Below are 27,532 nucleotides of genomic sequence, written 5' to 3' on the forward strand. Positions count from 1 at the left end.
GTGTGTGTGTGATTTTCTTGCTCAGCCAGGGTTAACTGAAACTAAAACTCTTTTTAAAAAACAGGCAGCCAATACAGAATTTCGAGAAGATTCCATTGTCAGTTGAATTGTGAGACATTCTCCTTTTAATTCTTTGTTTAAACAGCTGCCTTATCTGTTGCATTTTATCTCCAATGATGGGATCGGTTGTAGTCCAGCATATCTGGAGGGCACCAGGATGGGAAGGCTGGTTTATGCTATGGAAAATTTAGTTGGATGGCAATTGCTGGATGCTATTTAGCATTGGTAGGTCATGAAGCATAGCTTGCAAGGCAGCTGTAGGGGACAGGCCTTTTAGGGTAAATCCTTCCTAATTAAAAAACTGTAAGTGAACTGCAATTTGCAACGCACTGCTCAGAAGCATGTTTGGATTACTGCAGTGTGCTATGGGCTGGGCTGCCTTTAAAAATGGTCTAGAAACTTCAGCTGGTCCAAAATAGGGCAGTGAGATCATTAACAGGAACTGGCTGATTTCATCATGTTACCTCAGGGCTTTGTGATCTGCACTAGTTGCCAGTCTGTTTCTGGATCTGATTCAAAGTGCTGGCATTAACCTACAAAGCCCTAAAGAGGTTGGGACCAGGTTATCTGAAGGATCGTCTCCTGTCATATATACCTGCCCAGATCATCCTCAGAGGCCCTTTTCCAGGGATCCCTGTTGAATGAGGCGAGGTGGGTGGCTATGAGGTGGGTGGCTACAAAGGAGAGGGCCTTGGCACGCCAGCTGTGGAATGAGCTTCCCAGAGGCTTCCCTGGCTCCAGCATTGTGGTCCTTTCAGCACCAGGCCAAGACCTTTTTATTCTCCCAGTTTCTTCAGCCCTTCAGTTTTAAAACTTAGTGCCTTTTAAGATCTTTATACCGCTGCTGGCTTTTATCTGGATTTCTTACTTTGGCTTTATTACACTTCAAACTTATGGTTCTTATATTACGTTTTACTGTGTTATTGTATTTCATGATTTAGTTTTGTTGAGCTTCAGCTTACGGGCCGTATCAACTATGATCAAGTGCACCTATAGCTCAAAACAGGGCCTGGAGAACTCCTCACGGTGGACAGTTTTGCATCTCAGCTGCACATGAAGCCAATCCCATTGGACGCATTGGGACTGCCCTCCAAGTAAGCATGTTTTAGAGTAGCTGCTTATGTGTTGACATTCGGCATTTATGTTCTCATCCATATTTTAAAGTAAAGGTCAGCCATCCCAAATCACAGTTTTAAATAAAAGCTCTTTTCCACATGCATTCACAGAATGTGTGCCCAGTGCTGATTTTCAGGACGGTGGTGGTTTGGGGTGATTTTAACACTCAAATGCCACACAATGATTTCATTGTTGTTATTTATTAAAAACATGTACATCCCACCTTTGGCCTCATTTAGAGACACTTAAAAATTAGGTTTAGGGACAATGTTTGCTTTGTGGCAAACAGAGAATTTAGAAATGTTCATTCTTGAATTTATTTCTGCATGGTTTGTGTTCTCAACCTACCAACTCCTTCAGAGCTGCATATATGAGTATATGACCATAATCTGACTGAATATGTTCCTATCTCATAACATTAGGCTCAAACCTGTTCCCAAGGCCTTTCCTCACCAATTTTAGGTCTGTTTCCTCTCACCCAGCTCCTCTTTCTTAATATCCTCAAACACTTTAAATGTAAAATTTTATTTCCTTCTTCTCCACCACCATCTCCCTCCACAGGCCCACACCCCCACACTTTCCCTCTCTCACCCTCCCAAATGAAAGCTGCCCCACAAACTTCACTCAAATCCATTTTGGCTACCTGAATAGTATTCAGATCAGCCAGTTAGGGATGCGGGAGAAATTCATTCAGTTCACAGTTTAATGGGAACGTACTTTGCACGTACCAACTTTGCACTTTTGAACCAATATGCAAACTGAAGCTCAGTTATCCTTTGAAATTTGCACTTTGCTGAATCTTGCAATAGAGTTCTCCAGTTAAAAAAAAAAAAAAAAGCATACAAAGGTGGATATCAGGGAAAATAATGTTCCAAAATGCATTATATTAGGAAAATTGTTTGCAGAAAATGTGTATATTAGGGGGGAAAGGCATGCATGTATTAGGAGAAATGTGCAGAAAAATCCTTATGAGTTTTCATGCAAACTTTTAAAAGAAATTCTCAAGTTTGGGACAAACCGAGAAACTGGGATCGACAGATTCCTTAGTGGTGATCTGATCATCTCAATCCTTGCTCAGCTAACACCAAAAAAGTCCTGCCCCATCCCATCCTGCCCATCTCCTGTTTTCTTTTTATCCTTGTCTATCTCAGCATTATCTGCCTACATCTCACTGGAAACAAATTGTGGATTTCCGTAATTCCACAGAGCCCAAAGACGGTAATAAGAGAGACATAATTTAATTATTAGAAGCTTCTTTTGCCCCCAGTGCTTTAGTATCTCATGAAAAACGATTTACCTGTTTTTCAGAACTCAACCTTTCTGTTCTCATTTTTGTTTTAACCCTTCTCTTTCATATCTATTATTGCTTATTGTCATTATTATTAATAAAACCTTAATAAATTATGGATACTCTTAATATTTCTTTATATTTGTATATTTCTTTAAGAATGGAAAGAAAAGACAAGAACAACCAAAGGAAACAACCACACAACCTGGTAGCCAAGGGTCCCATAAGAAGGATGGGGGGGGAATATCAATGTGGGCTTCCCAAGCATAGCTGGCTGGGGGTTATGGGAATTGTAGTCCACCACACCTGGGGGGGAGGTCACCAGGTTGGGGAAGGCTAGTCTAGATGCATGGGATAGAGAACAAGCCAGGGTGAAGTACTGGATTCAAGAGTATGGATTGCCTCTAATCTATCATTTCGAAGGAAGGAAGAAAATGACGGTGTCTTTCTGGGAAAACCACTCCATGTCAATGAAGACTTAATCTGCCTCCATCCAGATCGGTCCAGTTCATTTTGCAGGACTACTCTAGCATCAAATTCCACTTCCCCAATCTTGAAGACACCGCCTAGAAGGAAATCCCATGGATTCCAAACATGGCTTCTTCGGCAATCCGGAGAAATTCCTCTCGCCTCCTCCGGAAGAGACCTTGGCGCTCATCCCACAGAGTTCAAAGGCACTTTCTCAGCCACGCGATTTATGAATGAGGTTTAGGATCGCTCTGTTCTCGTCTAGGCATTCTCCCCCCCCCCCACCCCAAGGGCAGGCGGAGAAGGGGCTTCCCCCGACTTGGGAATCGTGTGGAGGTGCGTTGGCCACGATCCCGCCGGAAGACGCTCTCCTTCGCAAGACCCATGGAAGGGAATGGGAGATGCTCTTGCGCATCTTCTGCAGCAGAGGAGACCTTCCCTCTGGATCGCGCCCATCGACATTCAGGTACCAAAGACTTATGGGGGACATTTGCCATCCATCAACGAATGGATGAAAGGGCGGACTGGCGCATATAGTGTTTTATGGATTACATAAATAAACCGCTTAGAGATCTTAGGATGTCGAGCAGTATACAAATAATTTAAATACACACAGATAAAATAAACAGTCTTCAGGCATCCGCATTATAGAAATAGTCAAATCTATCGAACTGGAGATGAAGATAATGATGAAGAAGAGGCGTCTATCCGTCCGCGCCCGCGCCACGCCACGCCACGCCATATCACTATCAGAGACACTTCTGTCCCGAGAGAGAACATCCTCGTCCCGGCCTGCCTTTGCTTACGGGAAGCCAGCCTGAAGCGCCTGATTAGCTTGGCCGGCCGAGACGCCGGTGGCGGCGGCGGGCGGCGAAGGGAATAAACTGGCCCCTCCCGTCACCGCCGGTGTGCCCCCAGCCCCTTGCTGGCGAACCAGAAAGGGCGGCGGGAGAAGAAAGGCAAGAAATAGCTGTCGTTTTAGGAATGCTTATACGACCAGTCGAATAGGCCAGGGCTGTCTAGGAAGGACATGGAGGAGCGGGAGAGAAAAACAGAAAAAGAGGAAAGGAAAGGAAAGGAAAGGAAAGGAAAGGAAAGGAAAGGAAAGGGGCGTGCCGTGCCGCGCCGCGCCGCGCAAGGCCCACGGGCTTTACTCCTCAGTAAATGTGCTTTTGCCGCTTTAGCACTTATCCCTGCGCATCTCAGGTCTTCCCATACTTTATATCAGTAATCCTTACAACAGCCCTGTAGAGTAGACCAGTATTATTATCCAGATATTGCAGCAGAGGAGGAGAAAGAGAAACGCGCCCACTATTTCCATTCCCCCCCCCCCCAGACCTTTCTGACCAAGAAACTAGATTTAAGCCGTCAGTTAACCTCCCACGATTTCAGTGGGATTGGACTACTCCGGTACAAATACCCTGTTGTTGGGACCCTCCTTCCGGGCCTGCAGTTCCTGCAAACACAGGCGCTCCCGGACCGGGCACTCAGCGCTCACCCGCGGATCTTTCCGAGCACCTCGGTATCATTAAGCCCCCCTTTTCATTTCAAAGGTACTCAGGCCGGAGGGCGCCTCGCTGGATTGCGCCAGGGAGCGCAGCGGCAGACCTCCGCGCCGTACTTCTCCCGAACGGCCGAGCTCCGAAGGGATGCCCGTTGCGTGAATCCGCGATCAGGGGTCAGCTTTTCACGCTTTACCGCGGAGAGGGCCAACTTCTCCGCTCCCAACGCGCCGGAAATTCTCCTGCAGCCCTCCCTCTTTTCCTTCCCTGAGCTGCACTGGGCCCCCTGACTTAGACCAAGACAATCCCACGAAAATCCATGGCACCTACTTCTTCCGAATAACGTGAGAGCTTTTGCAGGACACAAGCATTCGCCAACCTGGTGCCCTCCAGATGTGTTAGACTACAACGCCCAGCATGCTGGGAGTTATAGTCCAACACATCCGGAGGGCACCAGGTTGGGGAAGGCCGCGCTACACCTTTCTCTCTAAAGGTGACGTGCATAGGACCGCAGATGCCTAAGCAGATTTGACATGCGCGAAAACAGATGCGGGTGTGAATTCATCACTCTCACTCAAAGGTGGCAACACAAGAACATCTTTTGAAAAGAAAAGAAAAACGCACCGTATTTCCCTTTCTCTCCCGCTCCTCTGCGCCCCTTCTGTTTTGGGTGAACATTTTCTTTAGAAGATTGCAATTTGCAAAGGATACGGAGGAAGGGAGGAAAACACCTGCCTGGCGGGCCTCTTTCTGTGGGCTGCAAATGGGGGGACAAAAAGATGCCATCCGCGCCCTGTGGGAACGCGACAATCTCGAGGTGGGGAAGGCGCGGGCAGATTTGAACAGAGCCTCGCAACAGAATTATGACGACGCGCCCCGCCCCTTGAACTGCCGCTAGAACGCGAGGTGGCTTTGCAAATTCCCGAGATTTCCAGAATTGGCCTTGTTTGCCGATGACTTTGATTAAAAAAGAACAACCCACAAAAACAAAACCCCCACCCCACAAAATAATGAATTTGATCGCGCGAATTAATGGCTTTTCTGCGGGAGATTTTTTTTGAAGTCATAAACTGCGTGAAGAAATTCGCAAATTTGAGTATTGACCCCGGAGTAAGTGTACACCTGCATTTTGCGAGGAACACACATTTATGCGCAAAGGGAACATTTAGCGCGGTGTGTTCTGGAAGAACTTTGTGTGTGTAAAAGTTCTAAGCACGAGGTTTCTGGACTGAAGGCGCCTTTGTCGGTTCAGACGGAGCATTTGCAAAAAGCCCAGGACGAGTCACCACTCAGTGCAGCCGAGGTGTGAAGGGATTTTGTCCCATGAAGACGGATGCGTCCAAATGACCTGAAAGCCAATTGCAGCTCCTTAAGCTGTGCGTGGACCACACAACCGCAAACCAGTGAAAGGGCCTGTGCACTGGGGGGGGGGGGCTCTCCCCGCAAAGCTTTTCTGCTCCCCAATGTTGTTGTTGTTATTTTACAAACAAATGATTAAAACACACCTTTGTCTTTAAAAGGCTTGCAAACCAGATGAGCTGCCCCCTTACTTTTTTGGCTGCCCCGCCCCCCGAACTTTTAGGCTGGCTACGTCCTGGTCTTGAACATATTGTTGTCACAGTGCAAATCCCAGTGAAATGAACGGGATACTCTGTAGATCGGCTTGAGTTGCTTGCTAGTCCGCAATAAAGAGAGATTTGACCCTGGGCGAGGGGATAAAATGTCTCTCAACCAATGCCTGGCTGAAACTTCCTTTCTCCCTGCCTCAGTTCTGCCTGCCTGTTTAGCTCATCCCCCAATTTCTTTTCCTTTACTTTTCTCCATATGCAATCCTTTCGCTTTCTCCCCACCCTCGAAATCTTGAATATGAGATTACAGAATTGTGTGCGGCTGCTCTGAAACCCGATCATCGCCGCCTGTCCGGCTAGAGATACCGACGCCTAGGGTGTTTATTGCGCTTCATGCGGTATCAATACTTGATCAGTCCAGAAACAGGGGAAAGTCTCCGGGATGCCGCGGAGACCGGCGGAGTGAGGAAGGCGAGGGGAAGAACGGCCTGGCGCCCACTGCGAGAGATCTTGGATCGATTCACCTGCCGTTTAAGGGGGAATGTCTGAATTTAAGGGATACCCATGAGAACCAATTGCATCCACTGTCGAGAAGAGCAACGGTGGCTACGGTACCGCTGTAGCCCCGATGTGCATTTTGCAGGCATCACATCGAGAAGCGTCTGTCTGTCTGTCTATCTATCTATCATCTATCTATCTATTTATCTATCATCTATCTATCTATCTATCTATCTATCTCATCTATCCGATGTTTAAGATTGATCACATCGCACCTGTGGCTGTGTTGTTGTTTACGGCACCTCGTGGAAGCCAGGTCTACTGGAATCAGTTGGACCAATTTCCAAGTGAAGCTGATCTGGATTGGGCTGAAATTGAGGAGTGCATTTGGAAGAATCTTGCGCCCAAGCCAGTCACGACGAAGTCCTGTGGTCTGACTTCCACCTGGGCAACCATCGGCGGAGCCTGCGCCAAGGTGAGGCGCTTTGCCCCCTAGGAACCCCACGAATGGATCTGCGAACCACGCAGAGCCGAGATGGCCACAAAATGCCCTCCTGCCCTTCTAGAGGGGCGTCAAAGTGCGTACCAGTGAAACTCTGCACACACAGACTTTGGAGTAGGTCCCATTGAATTCAGTGGGGCTTACTTCGGAGTAGACATGTATGGGACTGCGACTGTAGCGGGATCAGGGCGCTTGTTTTGCGTAGCGCTCCCTTTCGGTGGTGTGAATTATATCGCTTGTAAGTTGTGCGTGTGCGCTCTGCGAATCGTTGTTGTGTGTATGGATAATCTGTCTCTATAATATTATACAGCTGCCTGTATAGTAAAAATAAAATGTATAGATTTTTCACACTGAAATATCAACAGCAACAATAACCTATCACACGTCTAATATATTCTCAATAATTTATTTTCATTCAAAATGGAGAGGCTGAATAAATAAAACTGAATTTCCAGTAGGTGTATTCATTCTCCAGGAATATTTAAGATCTCAACTTAAATGTGAAATAAATCAGTAAAAAGAACCCAGTGATAAAATGGTCCAACATTATCATAATAATTATTATTTTTACTAAACAATTGGTAGTGGGCGGTGGGGGTTAGGAACAGAAGACGGCCTCTGTAGTTTTCTGTGGCTTCCTACAACTGTCCCGGGTTTATTGCTTGACAGCAATTTTTGAAAAGAAAACCCGTCATTTCCCCTCTAAAATAATCGCTCAAAAGTATAAGTAAAAGCAGGCTACATTTTCAGTCAAAGCGGAGAGGTGGAATAAACGCCGCCCTGTTGTCGGCCAATTTCCATTCATTACAGTGGAGCTTGCGCAAGAGAACCCCCCCCCCCCCCGGATTATGGTCTCGCGGTTTTCTCCGCCTTCAAGGCTTGTGGGAAAGTATTCCCCCGAAACCCGCTAGGCGGGGCGTCAGGACGCGCAGAGTCCCCTCTCAAGTTCACTATGCCACATTTTTTCCTGGTCCGAAGGAGACATTTAGCCTGGTGCCTATGATAAGTTACAAATGAAACGTTATAGCGTTTGCCACCCCCCATGGCAGAAAAAGGCCTGGATTTTGAATTGATCGGGCCCCTCTTAGAAAAAATACACAGGCGGCGGCCGTCGTTGTAGCCAAAATAAAAAGGAATCAACCCGCTCAGTTATTTTTACACCGTTTTCAAGGCCGAAGTCCTAATCCTATTTCAGTGCACTAGGAAGTCAAGCCCTGGGATAACAAGGAGACCTGCTTCCAACCTAATGGGGTGAGATCCCGCGGGAAGGTCTCCTCCGCAAGCCCCTTTGAAACGAATGGCTGTTGCGCAAGCGAACTACAAGTGCTTCTAATGGGATTGCGCCGGAGACCTTTCCGATGGATCCTGTTCAAGGTTGGGGCGGGGGATAAAATGCAGGTATGTCTGCTGTTAAAAATAGGATCTCTTCCTCCCTTCGTCTTTTTCTTCTGTCATTCACAAGCTCTCCCTGCCTTTCCCATTCCCCCACCTCCTCACCTCCAAACAACAACAACGACGACGACGACGACGAAGAATTCTGCCTTGGGTGTGGGGCGAGGACAGAAAAAGAGAGAGAAACGCAACAGGGATTATATCCGGAAGGAAATTCCAGGCCGGATTTCTCAAGTGGAGATGCACCTAAATCTTCATTCTAGAAACTTACACTGGGCTAAAAACAGATATTATATCATATCATATTATATATTTATTATTATTAATAGTGGATTTTGGCCGTGAGGCTAGACACGTACGGTTGCTTTAAATTTCCCTGCAACCACGGGGCTTTTTCTTTTGTCTAAAAGTGTTGAAGAGCCGTGTCTACATGCTTTGGCCCCAATCCAACAAAGTTCATTCCGCTTAAACCGTCTGATTTCCTATGGACTTCCTATGGATTATCCCCTTGTAATTTTGCCCCCCCCCCCGCCTTGCCTCCATTTTGTGACAGATCGGGGGCCTTTGCGGTAAAATGGAGGAAATCTCATGTTTTTATTGAACGAGGCGGAAGCGCCAGGCCTCCACCTCGCCCTGCCACTTTGGAATCAGGATCAAATCAGACTTCAGAAAGGAGGCGAGCCGAGACCACGAACTGGATTCGGGAGGGGGAGGGGGAGAATCGCCCCCACCTCCACCTCGGGCTGTTTCTTTAAAAGATCCAGTGTTCCATTTCCTCAGCGGACCCAACCTGGGACCGCCAGCGGGTTTTGATAAACGCGAGATCCCCGCTGCAAATCCTTCTGCACAGAAAAGCGACCTAGAAATCTTTCTTGTAAGAATTCGGATCTTCTGCTTATTTCTCAGGGCCCGGCGCCCAAATGGGCTGGCACCTCGATTCTCAATGCAGAATGGGGCACGATCCAGTAAGAAGGACTCATGAACAAGGCCTTCCTTGCTGGGTCGCTCATGCGCCCATTCACAGGGATTCTTCAAGGTGAAGGAAATCGATATTCTTCTGGATAGATGACCACCCTTTTTTGGTCGTGTATTTTAAAATGGAAATAGGATTCCATTTTATGTTGTTTTTTAAGTACATTTCAAACTATAATTTTGTTTCCATCAGGTGGATATGACAAGTTATGCAGCTAAAAAATGAATCTTAAATTGGGAAATAGAATTCATGCAGTGCAAGGTGCCGTCGTGCATAAACTCGACAAGACAATGTTAGTATTAAAACAGATATTTACATATATTTTAAAAAATCATCTCTTCTCTCCAAAATTGTTTACAGACAACACCGTTCTAGAAGGCCCCTTCCCTTAGATTATGTGCACAACTTTTACAGAAATAAATCCCCGTCCTGTGTGTTCTTATGGGTTGCTTTCGGGTTTTAATCAAGAATGGTGAATGCGCTTGGTTCTGATTGCCAGCAATTCACTACTTGGCATGATCCAATCCAAATTAAGTGCTTTCAAGGGAGAGATTTGAAACAAAGGGACTTTAAAGTGCTTCACTTCAGCTAGACCTTGCCTCTGTCCAGTGTGGGGTTTAGCTACCCAAGTGCCCTTTCTCTCTCTCTAATTTTGTTGTGTAATGATCTATCTATCCTCTTGCAGGGTGCAGCTAGGTAATTTTAGACCCTGAATTTAATGGTCATATCGGGCCCTTTAGATGGCCATGTGTCTTCTTTCAGCTCTGAAGCACAGAACTTACATTTCTCTTCTCCCTTCCCAAACACAACTGCTATTCCATGCTTTAGAAGTGCCTCTACTTTCCGGATATTTTGGAACGATAACAACAAAACTGTTTGCCAACTCTGATGTTAAAAACAAACTGAGCATGTACAGTCTTTCATTTTAAACTCAATTAAATCACAGCACTGTCATGATTAAAGGAATAAAATGGAGTCTGTTTCTGCTGCTCTGATTGCCCCAAAGTCAGGCCCTAGATGCACCACTGTGTGTAAGCATTTATTTACAGCACAGTCCTATACAAAGGAAGTGAGGCAGGTGGCTAACAGGAAGAGGGCCTTTTCTGCTGTGGCACCCTGGCTGTAGAATGAGCTCCCTAGAGAGGTTTGCCTGGTGCCTACCTTGTACTTCTGGCGCCAGGTGAAGACCTTTTATTCTCCCAGTATTTTAGCATTTTAGCTTCCTAGTCTTTTAGCTTTGGTGTTTTAAATCAGCATTTTAAATCTCTGCATTGCTGCTAGGTTTCATTCTGGTTGTACTGTTATATTGTGGTTTTGAGCGTTCATGTTTTATTTATTTATTTATTTATTTATTTCATTTCTATACCACCCAATAGCCAAAGCTCTCTGGGCAGTTCACAAAAATTAAAACCAAAGAGCACACAATAAAACAATACAAAATATATAAAACATTAAAACCACAGCAAACAATACAACCAGAATAAAACCAGAATAAAACCTAGCAGCAGTGCAAGGATTTAAAATACAGATTTAAAACAGCAAAGCTAAAAGTCTAAATAGCTAAAAAGCTAAAATGCCTGGGAAAATAAAAAGGTCTTCACCTGGCACCGGACAGAATACAATGTAGGTGCCAGGCGAACCTCACTAGGGAGCTCATTCCACAGCCGGGGTGCCACAGCAGAAAAAGCCCTCCTCCTAGTAGCCACCCGCCTCACTTCCTTTGGCAGGGGCTCACGGAGAAGGGCCGCTGAGGATGATCTTAAGGTCCAGGCAGGCAGGCACATATGGGAGGAGGCGATCCTTCAGATAACCTGGCCCCAAGCCGTTAAGGGCTTTGAATGTAAATACCAGCGCTTTGAATCGGCCCGGAAATGGACTGGCCGCCATTTTTTTATTGCTTTATACTGCACTGTGGTTTTAATTTTTGTGAACTGTACAGAGAGCTTCGGCTATTGGGCGGTATAGAAATGAAATACATACATACATCCCTACTCAGAAGCTAATCTCATTGAGTTCAATGAGGCTTAGTCCCAGGGAAGTGGGTATAGGATTGCAGCAGTGTTGTGTTTCTATATCTCCAAACAAGGTGGTTTACAAAAAGTTAGAAAATAAAAACCATAATCAAATAAAAACATAACACATTAAAAAGAACACCTTAAAAACCACATCTATCTATCTATCTATCTATCGCCAAGTCAGCCTGGTTAGGATCCTAGGTTAGGCACGTAGCAAGACAACAAGCCTTCGGAATATTTGCTCCTAAAGAGTTTGGCAAAGAGCGCAGAAGCTTGTACGGTATTTAGGTGTCCCTGTGGCCTCGGGATGACCCCGGCTTCTCACAAGGTATCCTCCAAGCATCAGCCTTAAAAGGAGGCCAGACCGGCGCACACACTGCTGCGCACGCAGAAATCGCAAGTCCCGTTCTCCTCTGTCCCCTCCCCGCCCTAAACTCCCTGCGACACGTCCCTCCCCGCATTGAGATGTGCCCCTTCACTGACACCTTGCAAAAGCAGACCAGACCACACCTCCCCATAACTTCCTACGGCGAAACTGACACGACGAACTTGAAACATCCTACAGGCTTCCTTGGCAGCTGGGCGGCTTTCCCCGGCGAGGGATGCCAAGGCGAACGGCCTTAGAGACAGGTCAGGGGCTGACTGACCAAGACAGGGGCCGGGGAGGGGCTGTATTCAGAAATATGTTTTCTGTCGAAAGAAAAGGAAACCTGGAGCGGGGGTGGGGGGTGGGGCTTTTTAAAAAGGGTTTTCTAGATCTCCACTGAGAGAGGAAAACAGACAGGCAGACAGAATTGTAAAGAAGGAAGGAAACCCAGGAGTGATAAGGATAGCCTGGAAGATGAAAGCGGGGGTAGGGTGGGGACCTTTTGAGAGAGAGAGAGAGAGAGAGAGAAGCAAGGGTGCCTCTGGGCCAGAAAAAAATAGAGGTGAGAGGGAGAACCAGGGAAGAAATGTAGGGTGATTGTGTTTATAAAAATGCAACTTACTTAAAAAGATCATTGAGTTAAGAGGTTACGTTACACAACTGTCGCTTGAAAACTGCCATGCATGCATGGAGATGGAGAGGAAAACGGAGAGAAGGGAACACACACACACACACACACACGCACGCACACTTCCTTGCACAACCAATCCCAGAGAGAGACACATATACAGATAATAGTGTGTGTGTGCCTTCCAGCGCTTAAATCTCTCCTACTGGAATCACTTTGATTTTAAAGTGCTTAACAGTGCAATCCTGGAAATATCCACTCAGTACTATTAAGTTCAATGGGGCTTACTCCCAGGTAGGTGGATTTCACCCTAACTTAGCCTCCATCATGCCCCAAATGGCAGCAAATGTATTTGTTTATAACCATAATTTGCTTTCCATCATAAATTAGTACTACAGCACTGTAGTACCAAAGCAAATGAACAAATGAACATTCGACTAAATATCAATAAAAGCAAAGCATCTATGAAACCAAATATTTGTTTTTAAAAGGAACACCAGCCGGTAGGCCTATGGCAATTAAATAACACTAAGGTGGGGTTATATAACACAGGGCTGTCTAAATAATGTAGGGCACGATCTATCACCAACTAAACGTTGTATGTGAGTCACACAGATTTCAAGAGCAGAGACTAATGCATGTGCTGGACTCTCTTACTGAGATCAGTAGAACTTGCGGAGGGCCTAAATGTCTGGCTGCATTTTGACCCTGTGGCTCTGATCCAATGCCCACTTGAGACAAAGCGTTATCTGGATTGAGGATAATGTACTTCCTTTGAAGTAAATTGGACAGCTTGCCAAAATCCCAGACCACCTTAGTTAGAAGCCAGCAGCTCTGGGATCACTTACTTCAAAGTAAACGTGTTTCCTTGAAAACTGACATTTCCATGCAGTGGGCTGAAGATTGTGGTGAGGAATGCCACTGAGAGCGAGCAAACAACTCTTGCGTGCAAATGTCAGTGTCAAAAGGCTTGAGAAGGCAAGGATGTGTGGATATCTCATGATGTAAACTGGTAGTTTATACAAACATCGAGCACATCTATTTTTCTACCTATAATGAAATCGTTATCTAGTTATCTATCTACCGATCCACAGATCAACACATGTATCAGAGACATTTGCCAGTAAACTGAAGAATACTAAGGGGAAAAAATAGGAGAATGGAAAGCAGTCTAAAATAACTGTGTGGGGAGCCATCTTTAATTCAAGTAGTATACAAGGCCACACCGGACAAATGAAAAGAGAAACAGATGAAAGGTCTGCTGCCATTTAAATATATACCTGCCAAGTTTACTGCTTTGTTGTTGTTGTTGTTCAGTCATTCAGTCGTGTCGGACTCTTTGTGACCCCATGGACCATAACAGGCCAGGCCTTCCTGTCCTGTGCTCAAATAAATGTAAATATCGACAGGCAAATTTAGCTACTGATCTCTATCTATCTATCTGCAAAGGGAAATGGCAATGTTCTCTCTTTCTTTCTGCCCTTCCTTCTACAAATATTGCCTAGGCCCATGTTCTTTGTATATCCCGACTGCACAACTTCTTTCCATCCCCATACAAATATTCCAAACTCCAAATTTGCGGAATGTAACCTGCATCCCCTCCTCCCTGCTTCTTAAATGGGGGCAGGGGAAGATCGGTGGGAAGCCAGATTCATGGTGGGGGCGGATTTGAAAAATGCTGGGCAGTTTACACAAGACCTTCGCTTGTTTTTTCTCTTCCGCTGTTGCAACACATATTTAAAAGCAAAGCAAGCAAACCAAAAAACCGTGGAAGGAGAATATGTTGGTTTCCGTGGGAAATATCTCGTTTAAAATGGAGACTTCCTTGTGGGGTGCGTGAATCACGGAGGGGAGCTACTTTGCTTGGCTGAGGGCTGAAGCCCAGCAGCAGTGGCTCGAACAACGAGGAGGAGGAGGGCCAAAGGGCTGGCGCGGTTTTCTCTCGGCCTTGCGCGGGCAAAGGAGCAGGTTTCTCGGGGCTTCAATTCCCACCCACCCTCCATGCCTGCGTGCCTGCCAGCCTCCTCTCTTGGGAAGACCCATTAGGAATGGGCCCGTGATGAAGCCACCGCAGCCCTTTGAGGTGTCTTAGCAAATGCAAAGACCCAAATCCGGAGAGGATCCGGATCGGTCTACAGAAGCCGCTCGTTGACCATTGCAACGCTCCGGGCCTGGCTGCTTGCAATTTCCACCTGGAGGCGAAGGAGGAGAAAGGCCTCCGTCGACCGCGAGGGTCAGAGAACAAACCGGCGAGAGAAAGGGATCTCCAGAACGACCGTGGCTATCAATTCGCGGAGGGACGCTGCGTGCGCGCACAGGCAGAATCGAACCAGCACGAATAACTGGGCTATGTATTAGAATTATTCACGCGTTAATTTTCTTTAAAAGTCCGCTTGCTTTGGACGCAATGGTGGACAAAAGGCCATCAATACATCCCAGATCAGTAACAATGAATTATCTCTAAGTATCTAGCTATCAGTCACACCAAACCTTGAAAGAAAGAGAAAATAATAAAACATTACAAAGGAAAAGAACCAGACTAGGGCAGACGAAACAGTATTCCTGGTGGATGGAGAAAGCATCATAAATATGAGATTCACATTCGGACACCTCGATCCTAAAACCTGTAACTACGATGGCTGACAGTCGAGAGAGAAAGAGGAAGGAAGGAAGGAAGGAAGGAAGGAAGGAAGGAAGGAAGGAAGGGTACATAGAGGCAAAACCAACGAAGAGTCAGACTTATTCTGCCTTATGCATCTGATGCTGTGGACCCTTGCCATAATAAATGGTTGTATTTTTAGGGAGACGCAAGCCTCTTCGTGTGTGTGTGTGTGTGTGTGTGTGTGCGTGTGAGAGAGAGAGAGAGAGAGTTAACATGGGAACAGACTGAAAGACAATCGGGAGGGATCAGTTGATGGCTGCGTGAATATTCTCGGCTTTCGTAAACCGCCAGTCCTGCTGCCATTCACATCTCTTGAAGGAGGACCCACACGTGGAGCGACGGGCCTCCTCTATACTTCCTTTCGCCTCAGTTACTTTATCAGACATTCACTTGGGAATCAGTATTCTTGATCGGGAGCGCGTCCACTCCACCCGGATCTGCTCCGAATCGCTCCCTCAAACGTCCTCTCGACTTGGAAGAAAAGAAACGGGCCTGTTTCCACGCGCACACGCAGGCCAAGGGTGGGCTCGCAAGGCCCATCCTGGTGGCGCTGGCGGTGTCCCACCACCACCAAGACTTGGGCAAAGGGTTGAGCCGTTGCCTGCTACGACAGCCGCGCCGGGCTAAGCCAGGGAGCGTCAGAGGCGAGCCTCACGTTTTCTGCCTCTTCCTTCCCTTCAAGAGCTATTAGGCGGAGAGAGGGAGGGAGGGAGAGAGGGAGGGAGGGAGAGGAGGGGGAAATAGCTCTTGCCTTGCTGATGCTGCCGTGACGCTGTTTTCCTGCGACAAATGTTTGTAACCTAATGCAGCCACCCGGGATTGTTCTCCCCCCCTCTTTCTCACTCACTCACTCACACACGCGTTGCAATCGAAGGATTACGGGAGAAGAGAAGCGGACCAGATCGCCCCCCCATCTCTTTCTCCCCCCACCAGCTTGAAAGATCCCAGCCTCGCCACCCGCCGCCCCGCCGCGCGAAAGCCTGCGTCCAGATCAGCATCTCTTGCTACCGGCCTCCTCCGCCCTCGTTCTAGCCCCGCAGTGCCCTGATGGGAGGGAGGCGCATCGGCAGGGGGTGTGTGAGAAGGGGGGACCGGGGACCGGCGGAGGAAGACCTGGGGGTGGGGGTAGAAAGGGGAGGTGAATCCCTCCAGGAGGGGAGAGGCCCAAGGAGGAGGTGCCGGCTGGGGCCACGCAAGTGCTGGGCACTTAGGGGCGGGAAGGTTGGGTGGAAACCCACACCGGGGAAGTCGAGGCCCGACTGGGGCTTGGGTGGGGCATAGCGGGGCTGGCGGCCTCGCCCAGAGACCGGCGCGAGCAGGTCTTCCTCCCCCTGGCACGAGGCTGGAGACGAGGAAGCCAAAGACAAGGTCTGGGGGAGAGAAAAGAGGCAGGGGGTCTTTGGAGAGGGTCAGAGAGCATGACGGGGTGGATGCCGGAGGATGAGGGGCCGGAGAGCGGCTGTGGAGTAGCAGAAGGACAAGAGGGCAGCAGATCCAAATCTTTGCAGAAAGACAGGGCTTTCTTTTCTTTAAGGAGGGGGTTGTCTGGAAATCAGTAGCGGGGCAGGGGCGGGGGGATGGAGGAAAGAAGTGAGAAGGAGCCCTCCTCGGGGCACCCGGTCTTTGCAGAGGCGGGCTTGGAGGTGGAGGGGAGCGGGCACTGGCGAGAGGCGAGGTGGGGGGCAGAAAAGCCAACTAGAAAATGCGCCGCGCGCGCGATCGCGTGTGTGTGGTGAGTGGTGGGTTGTGTCCCAAGATAGCGAGTCTGTCCGGAGGGCGAGGGAGGTGGGCTGGGGCGGACGGGATGGGAGCAGACAGGCAGGAGAACAGCCGCCCGCGTCCGCGGGGTTGGCCCGCCTCCCGCCTCGGACGCTGGCCCTCACCTCGCACCAGGATCCGGCGGCAGTAGTCCGCCTCGCCCGCCGAGGACTGGCTGTCGGTCTCCGGTGCGCACTCCTTGGAGGAGCCGGGGCTGGATGCCGACGTCCCAGCCGCCAGGTCGCTGACGCCTCCTCCGCCTCCTCCTGCAGCCCCTGCTCGCAACTTTGCGCTCTCCAGCGGCGCGCGGCTCTCCTTGTCCCGGGGTCGCTCTGGGGGGCCGCCGCCGGGATCGCCCAGGAGGAGGGCGTGCCTGCCTGCATCGCTCCCCCCATCGCTCATGCCTGGGGGCGCCCCCAGGGGATGGAACATCCACCGGCTCACCCCCCGCACCTCACTTCTCTCTCTCTGCCCCCCCAATTGCGCTCCTCAACAGCCGGAGACCGGGAAGCCCAGCAGCCGGGTGATCCAGGCGAGCAGCATGGTGGGAGGTGATCCTCCCCCTAGCCCCCGCTCGGCCCTAGATTTTTTTTTAAAAAAATCTGTGGGTGGGGTGAGTTCCCTAGATCCCCTCCTTAGGAGAGGCAGAGGGGCAAAGGATGGCGATGGAGCAGCCAGGGAGCGAAGAACTCTCTCCGTCCGGATCCGGGCTCCTGATCTCCCCCCACCCCCATCGATCCCCTCCCCGTCAGGCAGCCCGGGCCAAACTTCGCCGGACCGACCTGCCTGAGGGAGCTTCCCTTCGGCTCCCGTCCATCCCGCTGCTGTGCCTCTGCCTGGCTCCCTCGGTCCTTCTCTCTCTCCCTCCGTCTCCCTCTGATGAGCAAAGGCAGAAAAGACCAGACGCGAGATGCCAGAGCGCAGCTAAGCCGGCCCTCCTTGCCTCCCTCCCCCCGGCTCCCCCCCCCCTTCACTTCCTTCCAGGTTGGACGTTGGATGGGAGATCGAGGCGTCTTTGGCAACGCGGGTGGAGATATTATTTAGGGGAGGGTGGAGGCGCCGGTGGGGGTGGGGAGGTGGCCAACGAGAAAGAGGAGGAGGAGGGAGAGGGAAGGCGCGGAGGCAGCCCGGGCTCGGTCTCGGTCTCCGCCCCTCCACCCACCGCCTTCGCTGCCTATTCCTATGTATTTGTTTAAGAAAGACATTCCCCGGCACCGGTGCTTTTAGGTCCTGCTGACCGGGGGGCGGGGGGGAGCAGAGCGAGAGGTAGACAACGAGATGTGGATAACGAGCGAGCAATGGAAGCAAAGCAGCAATTTTAAATTGACTGGCGGCCACACACGTAATTTCCTGCTTGCGATTCCCTTGCCATTCATTGGCAAACAAAGACTCGCCACACATTTCACCCTCCCCTCCAACCCCGCGCGCCCCGTTCCATAAGAAAACTCCCTTCCTTTAGACTTTGTTTAAAAGAAGCATCAGCCAGAGCAGATGATAATAGCAGCAGCAAGAGACAGTTGGCGTGGGTGCATTAGGTTCTGAATTGCGCGCGCGCGCGCGCGTGTCGGGTGGTGGTGGAATGGAATGGATGTATGTCCTGCTGTATGCGGTGTATTAAATAGGCAATAAGTTTCAAGCTGTGGCTCTCGTCAATTTCAGGCCCTTACCGTCGTCACTTTCAAATAGTTGTGTTAGTTTCAGGACCCAAACCAGGCATTGCTGCATTACTACCACGAACGGATCAGGAAGGCTGGTCACCCCGAGTTCTGTCTTAGTGAAAGGAAGCGAGCGAGCGAGAAAGGCCCCTCCGGAGGGATGGACAGAGAGGTGAATGGCGCTTCTGGTGTTTTGTTTTGATGTTTCAACAGACGGATGAAAACGTCTCGCCCACTTTGGAAGGTGCCCTTCTGTTGCCGCTTCATTAGGGGAGCGCTGATTATTATGATTAGGAGAGCAGTTGAAAGGAAAATGGGAGGGTTGGCGTGATCCTGAAACATTTTTCTTTTGACACGCACAGAGAGACAGAGAAATAGACGGTTCTTTTTAGATGTCTAAGCAACCTTAAAAAAAGAAAAGCGCGCCCATGGGGGGAGAGAATAAAGTGGATAAGGCGGGTTTATTTGGGTGGGGAAGCTGAGTTTACTGTGTCTCTATAGAGAGAGCTATTTTTCTCCCCCCCCCCCGCCCCCGTTGATCCGGCTCAGAGAAAGATCATTTACAGAACCGGAATGGGTGGCTTGTGTGTGTTTTAATAGCCGCCGCTCTTGACGGACAGACTTTCACCTGTCAAGTGAACCTGGAATTGTGCCTCTCTCCCTCCGCTTACTTCTACTCGGAGTCATTTATTTTCTGGGCAGTGGGTGGGAAAGTAAACTGGGAAATCCAAACAGAAATTATATAGTCTCACAACAATATAGGAGCGCCTTCCTGCAACCTGCTTTTATAGACAAGAGGAAATGTGTAACCTGAGACACATTATTTGCAATTACTTCCACTGAAGTAATGAAATGATACTCCTATTCTTATCCCTGCTCTTCAGCCCGCTAAATTTAGTCACGACCAAATCGAGGGAACAATCCAGTTGCTCCTAGCTGAAGTTCATTTGTTTTCAAAGGGACCCGAGGAGGACTAGCTTTACCTGGATCGGGGCCTCTGTGCCTCTGCCTTGGAAGTTCAGGCGGAAAGAGGTTTGTTGTGATTTCATTTTCTAGGCCCTTATTCACGCTACAATTCTGTGCATATTTACTCAAAGGTAAATCCAACTGATTTCAGTGGTCCTTACTCCCTAGTGCACAGGACTGGAGCCTAAGAGGCCTCCTGTTGGTGTAATTTCTGGGCGAAGTTGCCTTTCCTTCTACAGGCCCCAGAAATTAGACTGTTTTGATGCTTAGGAAATGCATCCAAATGACTCCTGAGTGACCCACCAGAGGCAGCAAAGGCTGCGGGCAGTTTCCAGCCGACCTGTGGCCTAGAATTATTCGGATGTTGAATGGGGTTGAAAGCATGAGATCCGGGCTTCTGGGTTCCCGGGAAACGCTTCCCTTTGGGGTCGCTTCTCCATAAAAAGCCATAAGGTACTTTAAGCGAGCCTGTATTTTTTCGTTTTTTGTGTAATTTTCAAGAAAGAAAGAAAGAGGTATGATATAGGATACCACCCAACCATAGTTGCAGTATCAGCCTTTGCGTGTCTACTTGGAAGCAAGTCTCACTTTGTTCAAGCGTGCATAAGATTGCGCCCTTCCGCACATTTTCGGTCCTCTTCGGGTTTCCACACCACGTGCATACATCTCCCGGTGAAGCCAATGGGACCGTCTTCGTTCTTGACGTTGGTCGGAGCGTGGTGGGCAAATGCGACAGAGACAGAAACCAACGCCAGAGAGCCGGGTTCCAGATCTTAACGGATGATCGTACCTAGCCAGAGATTCTCCTGTTCAAGCCCCGATGCAATGAACTGGCTCTCGCGCAGGTCCAATTCGTTCCATAGAGGGAGGGGGCTGCGCAGGAGAAGCTCTGGCTAGATTGGGCCCATCGATTTTAAGTGCCGGAGTAGGGCTGCAGCTTCTCCTAACCATTTCTGCGCTCACACGTTCTCTGGTTTGTTTCTTCGTGTTTCTCCTTAGCAGGGTTGAGGAAGAAAGAAGGAAAAGAGAGAAAGAAAGCCTTTCCCATTTATCTGCTGAAGAATGTCAACTTTAGCTCAGCCAAAAGAACAACTCAGTTTTTGAGGGGTGGATTGAGAAAAAAATTGATCTCCAGTCGTAACACAACAGCCCCCCCCCTTTTCTTTTTAAAAACGCGTTGAAAGTCGGTTAGAATGCGGAAGTTCCTCTCCCTTCATTGGCTATTCCTCCCCCTCCCTTCACTTGTTGAAGTTTGGGGACAAAACGAAACAAACCCCCAAACGGTGTTTATCATACAGAGGAAAAGAAGGTGTGTGTGTGTGTGTGTGTGCGTGGGGGGGATATAAAGAAAGATCCAGAAACTACTTCAGGCAGGGATCAGTTTTTATTAGTCACGGAAAACGTCGAGACACAAATGAATCGCTTCTCTTATAGGTATATACAGCCAAGAGACCCCGGGGACGCGAAATCAGACTAAAAACCGTCGTCTGCTGCGGCTTTTCTTGCTGGAGGTCAACATCTGATCTATTACGCGTTTGGTCAGTCCCTGTAACTTCAGGAAGGCTGACCTAAATCCGGAGTGACTACCGATCCCAGTGGCGTTTGCACGGCATACAGTGGAGGCGTGCCTCCTTGGATGTTTGTTTTCCAAAACTGTATGTGTGGATACCACACACACACACACACACACACACGCTCAGAAATTTATATCACCTTTCTTTCTTTCCTTCCTTCCTTCCTTCCTTCCTTCCTTCCTGTTGAGCCCAATCCTCCTATTGGAATGAATGGGACCTGAAAGGGCTGAAATTTGGCTGAATCGTGCCCCGTGCTTCTGAAGTGGCTTTCTCCAACCTGGCTCTCTCCAGATGTGTAGTCCAACACTTTGGGAAGGTACCAGGTTGGGGAAGAATGGGCTCTAAAAGGATGTAACGTTATCGTCTCCCTGTCTCTGTCTCTCTCTGTGTGTGTATTATTAATAGTATTATTTGTAAAAAAAAAAAAAAAAAAACATGCTTCTGGTGTACTGATCATTTTGCCGCCACTACAGCCGGAATGGCCGGCTGGCCTGATATAAATACTGAAGTAAAGACAACTGATCCATTTCTGAGCGGGTTTGTTTTTGCCAAGGAAGAGCTGCTTCGTTTTATATTCAGTAGAAAACAAGAAGAGGTGTCCACACATCTTCGGACTGCAGTTGCACAGTCGAAGGACGAGAACTCCCCTGGTAGACAGTCACTAACCACAACCCATAATAGTGCGAAGGTTGGCTAAATTTGGCTGTGCCAGGATCCCAAACCTCTCCTAGGGAAGTGGACCCATTGGCTTCTTCAAATCTGATGCTTTGTTGACCTAAAATCTATATCACATATTAATCATGGCATTTTCTCCTGTTTAAGCCCATCGTTATTTTTGGAAAGGCAGATTTGTCTAAATACATTTGTGTACGCTTATTTGTACCTCCCGTTGACCTACCTACCGACCACCTCCGCTTCCTTCGTGTATGTTTTGCTTCGGTTTTATACCGTAGTTTAAGACTTTTAAAACGTTGATATTACATTTAATCATGTTACTGCATTTTCTGATTTTAACTGTTGCCAACTACCCAGAGGGCTTCGGCTGTTGTGCGGTATAGAAATAAATAAACCAATGGTTGGACGCCACTTCTTTGTGACTTTGACTTGACTCCGTGTTTTCTTTTGTATTCCTCTTAGCTGTGCATCATGGTGATAAACCCAATAAAGCGATTTGGGGGGAGGGACAGGGAGAGCCCCTTTGGGAGGGAATGGGGGCGCCTTCGGGACAAGCGTGGCGACACAGGAGCAACCCGACCTTCGCCCTAGGACTGAAATTCATAATCTCAGATGGGAATCCACCCCCACCCCGAAAAAAACCCGCGGCAGGTTATTCTTGATGACTACAGTTGCAACGACCCAGAGAGATCTGGAGTCCTTCGCATCCACTGAAAAGCGGGACAAGGCCAGCCCACGCGCCTCTCTCTCCTTTCAAGGCGATCCCTGCTTCGCCAGGAGAATCATGCCCTGGTCTCAGTTTCACGCTCGTGAAAGTCACGGGCAAAACTCACTCCCGGTCCGTGGTCGAACCTTGATTAAAGTGATTCTGAATTTACAACCCAAACCAACCGGATCCTTTGCCTCGGCAGTAGCCAAGGAAAGTGGACGACGAAGAGATCGCTTGGAGCGCTTGGGTTTTGATCGGGTATTGCTGGTGCGGCGTCTAAATGGGGTAACACGTATCTTTTGTCGGGCTCTTACTTTAAAATATGACTTATTTTGTATTTCACTTTTTTTGAGGGGGGGGATCTTCTGACAAAAGTTTGACCAATATACCCCCCTTGCTTTTTCTTTCTTTCCCCCACAATCCACCTGAGCTGTCATGCAGGGATTTAAACCTATTGCGGTGGCTTCACGCAGGTGGTAACCGACCGTCTCAAATCAGGAGCAGCTGACATTCCAAGTAAACCTGCCACCTGCAAAGGCCTGAGGCAACGGCGCTGGGCAGTTAACATAGGACCACCACCCTTTTCAAGGGGGCTTACTAGGAAAACCTCCAGGTGGATTGTCTCTCCTCACCCTCCAACTAAGTATGCTTAAGATTTCATTTGTTTTGTCTGTTTTGTTTATTTATGTAAAACAGTTCTTTACCACTCTTTCCATTCAAACATTTCCAGTACAGTTTGCAATAATGAATTAAAACACAGTTTAAAAACAGCAACAACAGTAAAAGGCAGGGCTGAAACCCATCTCAGGATCACGGCGTGCAAATCTCTACAGTTGGAGATCTATCACGGAAATATTTCGTGGGTAGGGATAATTTTTAAAAGGATCCATTTAGGAACATGTTTATTGAATGTTTTACTATCCAGACACATATTTTGCGTATGCATTTATATCCCGCTTTATAGACCAAAAACGGAATGTTGAGAGGCTAAAAAATAGTTAAACATACAATTAAAAACAAGGATGAAAACTTTTTATTAATCCTAACACACGTAGGAAACAAATTAATGTTTGTTAATGTTTGTCCCATTAATCAGGAGCAGCAAAATGTATATGATCTTTCACTTGGCCTAATAAAGGTATTACACTACATGGATTTTGGATGATGTGTGTAGATTGTTTTAAACTCCGATAAAACTGATGGGAGTTTCGCTGACTTAACATCCCTATCTTTATATTTACATCTATCTATATCTATATCTATGTATATGTCTACACAGCGGACACGCATATAATGTACGTCGGTTGAGTGATTTGCAATATCACTTCATTAGAATGTACACCTGGGCATATGAGATGTCACGTCACGTTCCACGCGCAATACCCCCCCCCCCGCGCGCTCGAACCGCGCTTTCTAAAGCCTGAGACCTTTCAAGAGCGGCTTCCAAAAATAAATAAATACGTGCATACACGGGTATAATGTGCGGAAGGGTCTCCCTGTTAGTCTGTGGCAGAAAAACAACAACCAGAGGCCTTATGGCACCTGACCGACTGGCACACTCACCATGGCAGAAGCCCACAGGGCCCTGGACCAGAAGTGGACCAACAGTGGACTCTCGTCGGCGCAAGCTCACGCCACGCGCAATGGCTGTGTCTATGTTCGATGCCACAAAACTCTTGGCTGGTTTTACCTGCAACATGGCAGCCGACGGAGGGTGCACCTTTATGGAATTATTATTCCATCGAATACTGGGCAATCCAATTTTGAACGAGGCTTCATTAAGAGAGCTTCTGCCTCAGTTTGCCAAGGTCCCCAATCTCAACCCGCAGTTTCTCCCCTGAAAAGGGCCGGGAGGAGAAAGGCCTTGTCTTCCTGCCTGCAGAGTTTGCAAAGCCGTTGACTGCTGAGTAGACCGTTCTGGACCTGATGGGTCACACTCAGTAGTTTCGATATAAAGGAGGAAATCGCCCAGGTTTTTTTTTTTTTTTTGAGTCTTCTTATCCCGGCATACACATTTCGCTCTTGGCTTCCTATCAAATTATGATCTTAAAACCACCCGGACGAGGAAGAAGGTGGTGGTGGTGGTGGATGGACTAACCCGCCCTCCATTTTTCCAAAGAAGCGGAGCCTGCCTTTTGCTGTATTCTTTGCTCGCTGGCCGAAGACATCCGAGCGTTTTGTTTCTAAGAATGGCGAACAAAGAAGAATGTTGACAGCAGATCTGTCCCGGTTTCCAACACTGCTGGTGGTGATGGGGAAGGAAGTCGAGAATTCTGCCCGGGAAGGAGACGAAACTGTTCAGCAGGCCTCGAGGCCTGCAGGCTAGATTTCTTTTGCTGGCAGGTCTTGGGTGGGGGTGGGGAGGTTAGAGATTGTAAAAACAAAACAAACCGTCCTCTCTATTTTGAATTCTATAGGACTAGGAACACGGTCATGTAAGTTGTTTTCTGCCCAGAAGTGTTCGCTGGGTCGCTGGCTTGTTTAATGGGCTGGAAGGTCTCCTGCGTAAGCCTCGTTGCGGTGAATGACGGCTGCGCAAGAGCACTGACCCGTCGTTCGTTCCAGTGGGGGCTGGGCGAGTGTCAGTTACAGCTTGGGTGGAACATAGAAAACACAAACAACAGCTCCTGAAATTGACACACGTGTATCAATTAGAATTCTCCTCTTCCTCTCTCCGGCTCTTTCTCAGCCTAAAATCTCAGGGGATGGGAAAACCTGACTTGGAAGACGTTTTAATGAGACGATTACATGGCGAAGATAGGCTCATTTGAATCGCAACTGTTATCTCAAGTTGGGAGGAATTAACTTTGCAAAGCCATGATTTATTTATGCTACAAATGCATAGGTACGGTCATGGAATTCAGTTTGGGGAAAACCGAAGCGGAGGACCTGGGCCCTTGAGTTTTCAGAGAGGGGACCCTGGAATTTTGTCGGTGCTGATAAACCGAAAACAATCTGACGAACTATATTAACATGCTCCAATTCTTAAAGGGGGTTAGGGAAGATAAGTACCAATGTACTCCGTTAAATAACAGGAAAAGATTCTCCCGAAAAATCCAGACCCTCTCAGAAAGGTGTTGTTGTTTTATAATGGATAGTTGGTGATGTTTTATTTTATTTATTTCATTTCTATACCGCCCAATAGCCGAAGCCCTCGGACCTTCCAGGGTGGTGCTTGGTATGGAGGGGTGGTCGCTTGCTTGCTTCGTTATTAAGGGTGCCATCATAGGCACACTTGCTTGAGAGAAAGTCCTATTGAACATGCATAGGATTGCATTGCACGCTTCATTGAAGGGGGGGGGGTCCTGCTGCCTCCAACTAATGGTGTAATCCTATAGATGCCTACTCGGAAGTAAGTCCCATTGCGCTCAGTGACACTCACTCTCAGCAGAGTGTGAACTGTTTGTGTTTTAGGCCACTTTAACTCAAGGATATCAACTCCAGGAATTTGGCGACTGAATGCCATTGGTCTGCCTTGCTTGCTTACAAACCTTGCTGCTTTCAATTTCTCAGAGCCGACCTTCTACTCTGTATTTAGGACACGATCTAGGGAGCAGATCTCCTGTGCATGATCCTATGAGAATTCGTCACGGCCTTTCAATTCAAACTAGAAAAATAATAACAGCAGTGGCTTGCTAAAGAGCTGTACAAGATTCCGAATCCTGATTCACTTCTGCCATGGACTCCTAGCTTGACTTTGGGGAAGTCACCCCCACCCCCAGGCGCCCGAATTCCCTGTTTGTAAAATGTCAATAAGGGTGGCTGACTTCACAAGGCTGTCGTGAGGGCAAGTGTCAAGAGGATTTTAAAGCACTTTGGAGATTAAGTATGTATTGTTTAATTTGTTATTAATACTATTGATATGCCGCTTTTGCACAGATGTCACCAAGGCAGTGTACAAGTATGGCAGAACAGCTTTGCTGGATCAGACCAAAACTCCATGTAGTCCAGCATTCTGCTTCCAACAGAGGGTAGCCACAGGTCCTGTAAGTTACAAGCAGAGCGAAAGACACTAAACTGTCCCGGGTAACGTTCGTCAACAAACCATCATTGTAAGGCTGTGATCCTAGCCATACTGACTAGAAGGTAAGCTCTATTGACGCTAATGGGGCTTACCTCCGAGTAAACATGGTTAGACTCCAGTTGTAATAGTTACTCTGAAATACCCAAGAGACATCATGTCAGCCATTAATTAATTGTGATCTCATTTTAGTAGCCACAGCAAATAGATTTGGCTGTTTGTTCCGTTTCAACCTTATGAACTGTTTTTATGCCCTAATATGTGGAAAGGTCTATGCACTAAAAAAACAACAACACACTTTTGGTGTGATTATTATGGACATTTTCCCAGAAAAGGGGACGGTCCGAGATGCAACGCAGTGCTGGACAGTGCAGATAATCCACCTCTACACCAGATATAACAAAGTCTTGTGGCACCTTTAAAGACTGGTTGTGGCAGGAGCTTTTGTGGACTACAATCCAGTCGGAGATGGCCAGCATTCCTCGAGGACGCCCCGATGTCTGATTTTCACGGCCACAGGACGTAGCATGCAGCAACAATAGCAGCAATAAGGACAACCATGGTGCCTCCACCCTAAACCGAGCGGGACATTCTCCTGCGCAAGCCCCCCTGGAAACAGACGGACCCTCAGCAGCCGCCCCACGCATTTCAAAGAGACCTTCCGGGCGCTTCCTGGATTTCCATTTCCACCAAATCGTTTCTGTGGCTTCTGCGGTTCTCTTCCTCCCCCTCTGTCCATGAACTCTGCTGCCCACCTTTTTGGTGCGGCGCGCCAGGCAGTGCCAGAGAGACCGGATCAGTCTGGAGAACGTCTACATTCTACAAGAGCTGAGTAAAAAGCCCCGGGGCACGATCCAGGGGGAAGGTCTCCTGCGCAAGGCCCTACGGAATGAAGGAGAGCTTCCCGTTCATTACAACGGCGCTTGCGCAGTAGACCTTCTTGCCTTAGGGCTGCAGTCCTAACTACACCAACCAGGACCTGCTTACCTCCTCAAGGGCGTTCACACGTGCACCAGAATGCTCGATTAGATGTTGCAGGTCTTAGTCCGACTCAGCAGGGCTTTTCCTATGCCTTTTATCAGCTTCTCTCTAGACAGCATAGGCGGCACCAGGGGGAAAGGTAAGAGCTCCCACC

General features: G+C 48.2%; 1 protein-coding gene across 1 annotated transcript in view; it reads right to left on the reverse strand.

The window, feature by feature from the left end:
* The window catches only part of VAX2 (ventral anterior homeobox 2), a 55,349-nt gene extending 37,579 nt beyond the window's left edge, over positions 1 to 17,770 (reverse strand). The window contains exon 1 of the mRNA XM_084855249.1: positions 16,923 to 17,770. Within this exon, the coding sequence (XP_084711375.1) occupies positions 16,923 to 17,229 (307 nt within the window). The 5' untranslated portion in view covers positions 17,230 to 17,770. The remainder of the gene's footprint in view (positions 1 to 16,922) is intronic.
* Between the last annotated feature and the right edge of the window lie 9,762 nt (positions 17,771 to 27,532).

This window comes from Heloderma suspectum, chromosome 5 (assembly GCF_057233095.1).
Source record: "Heloderma suspectum isolate Gila_16-S chromosome 5, 16-S_ref, whole genome shotgun sequence".
Taxonomy (NCBI): Eukaryota; Metazoa; Chordata; class Lepidosauria; order Squamata; family Helodermatidae; genus Heloderma; species Heloderma suspectum.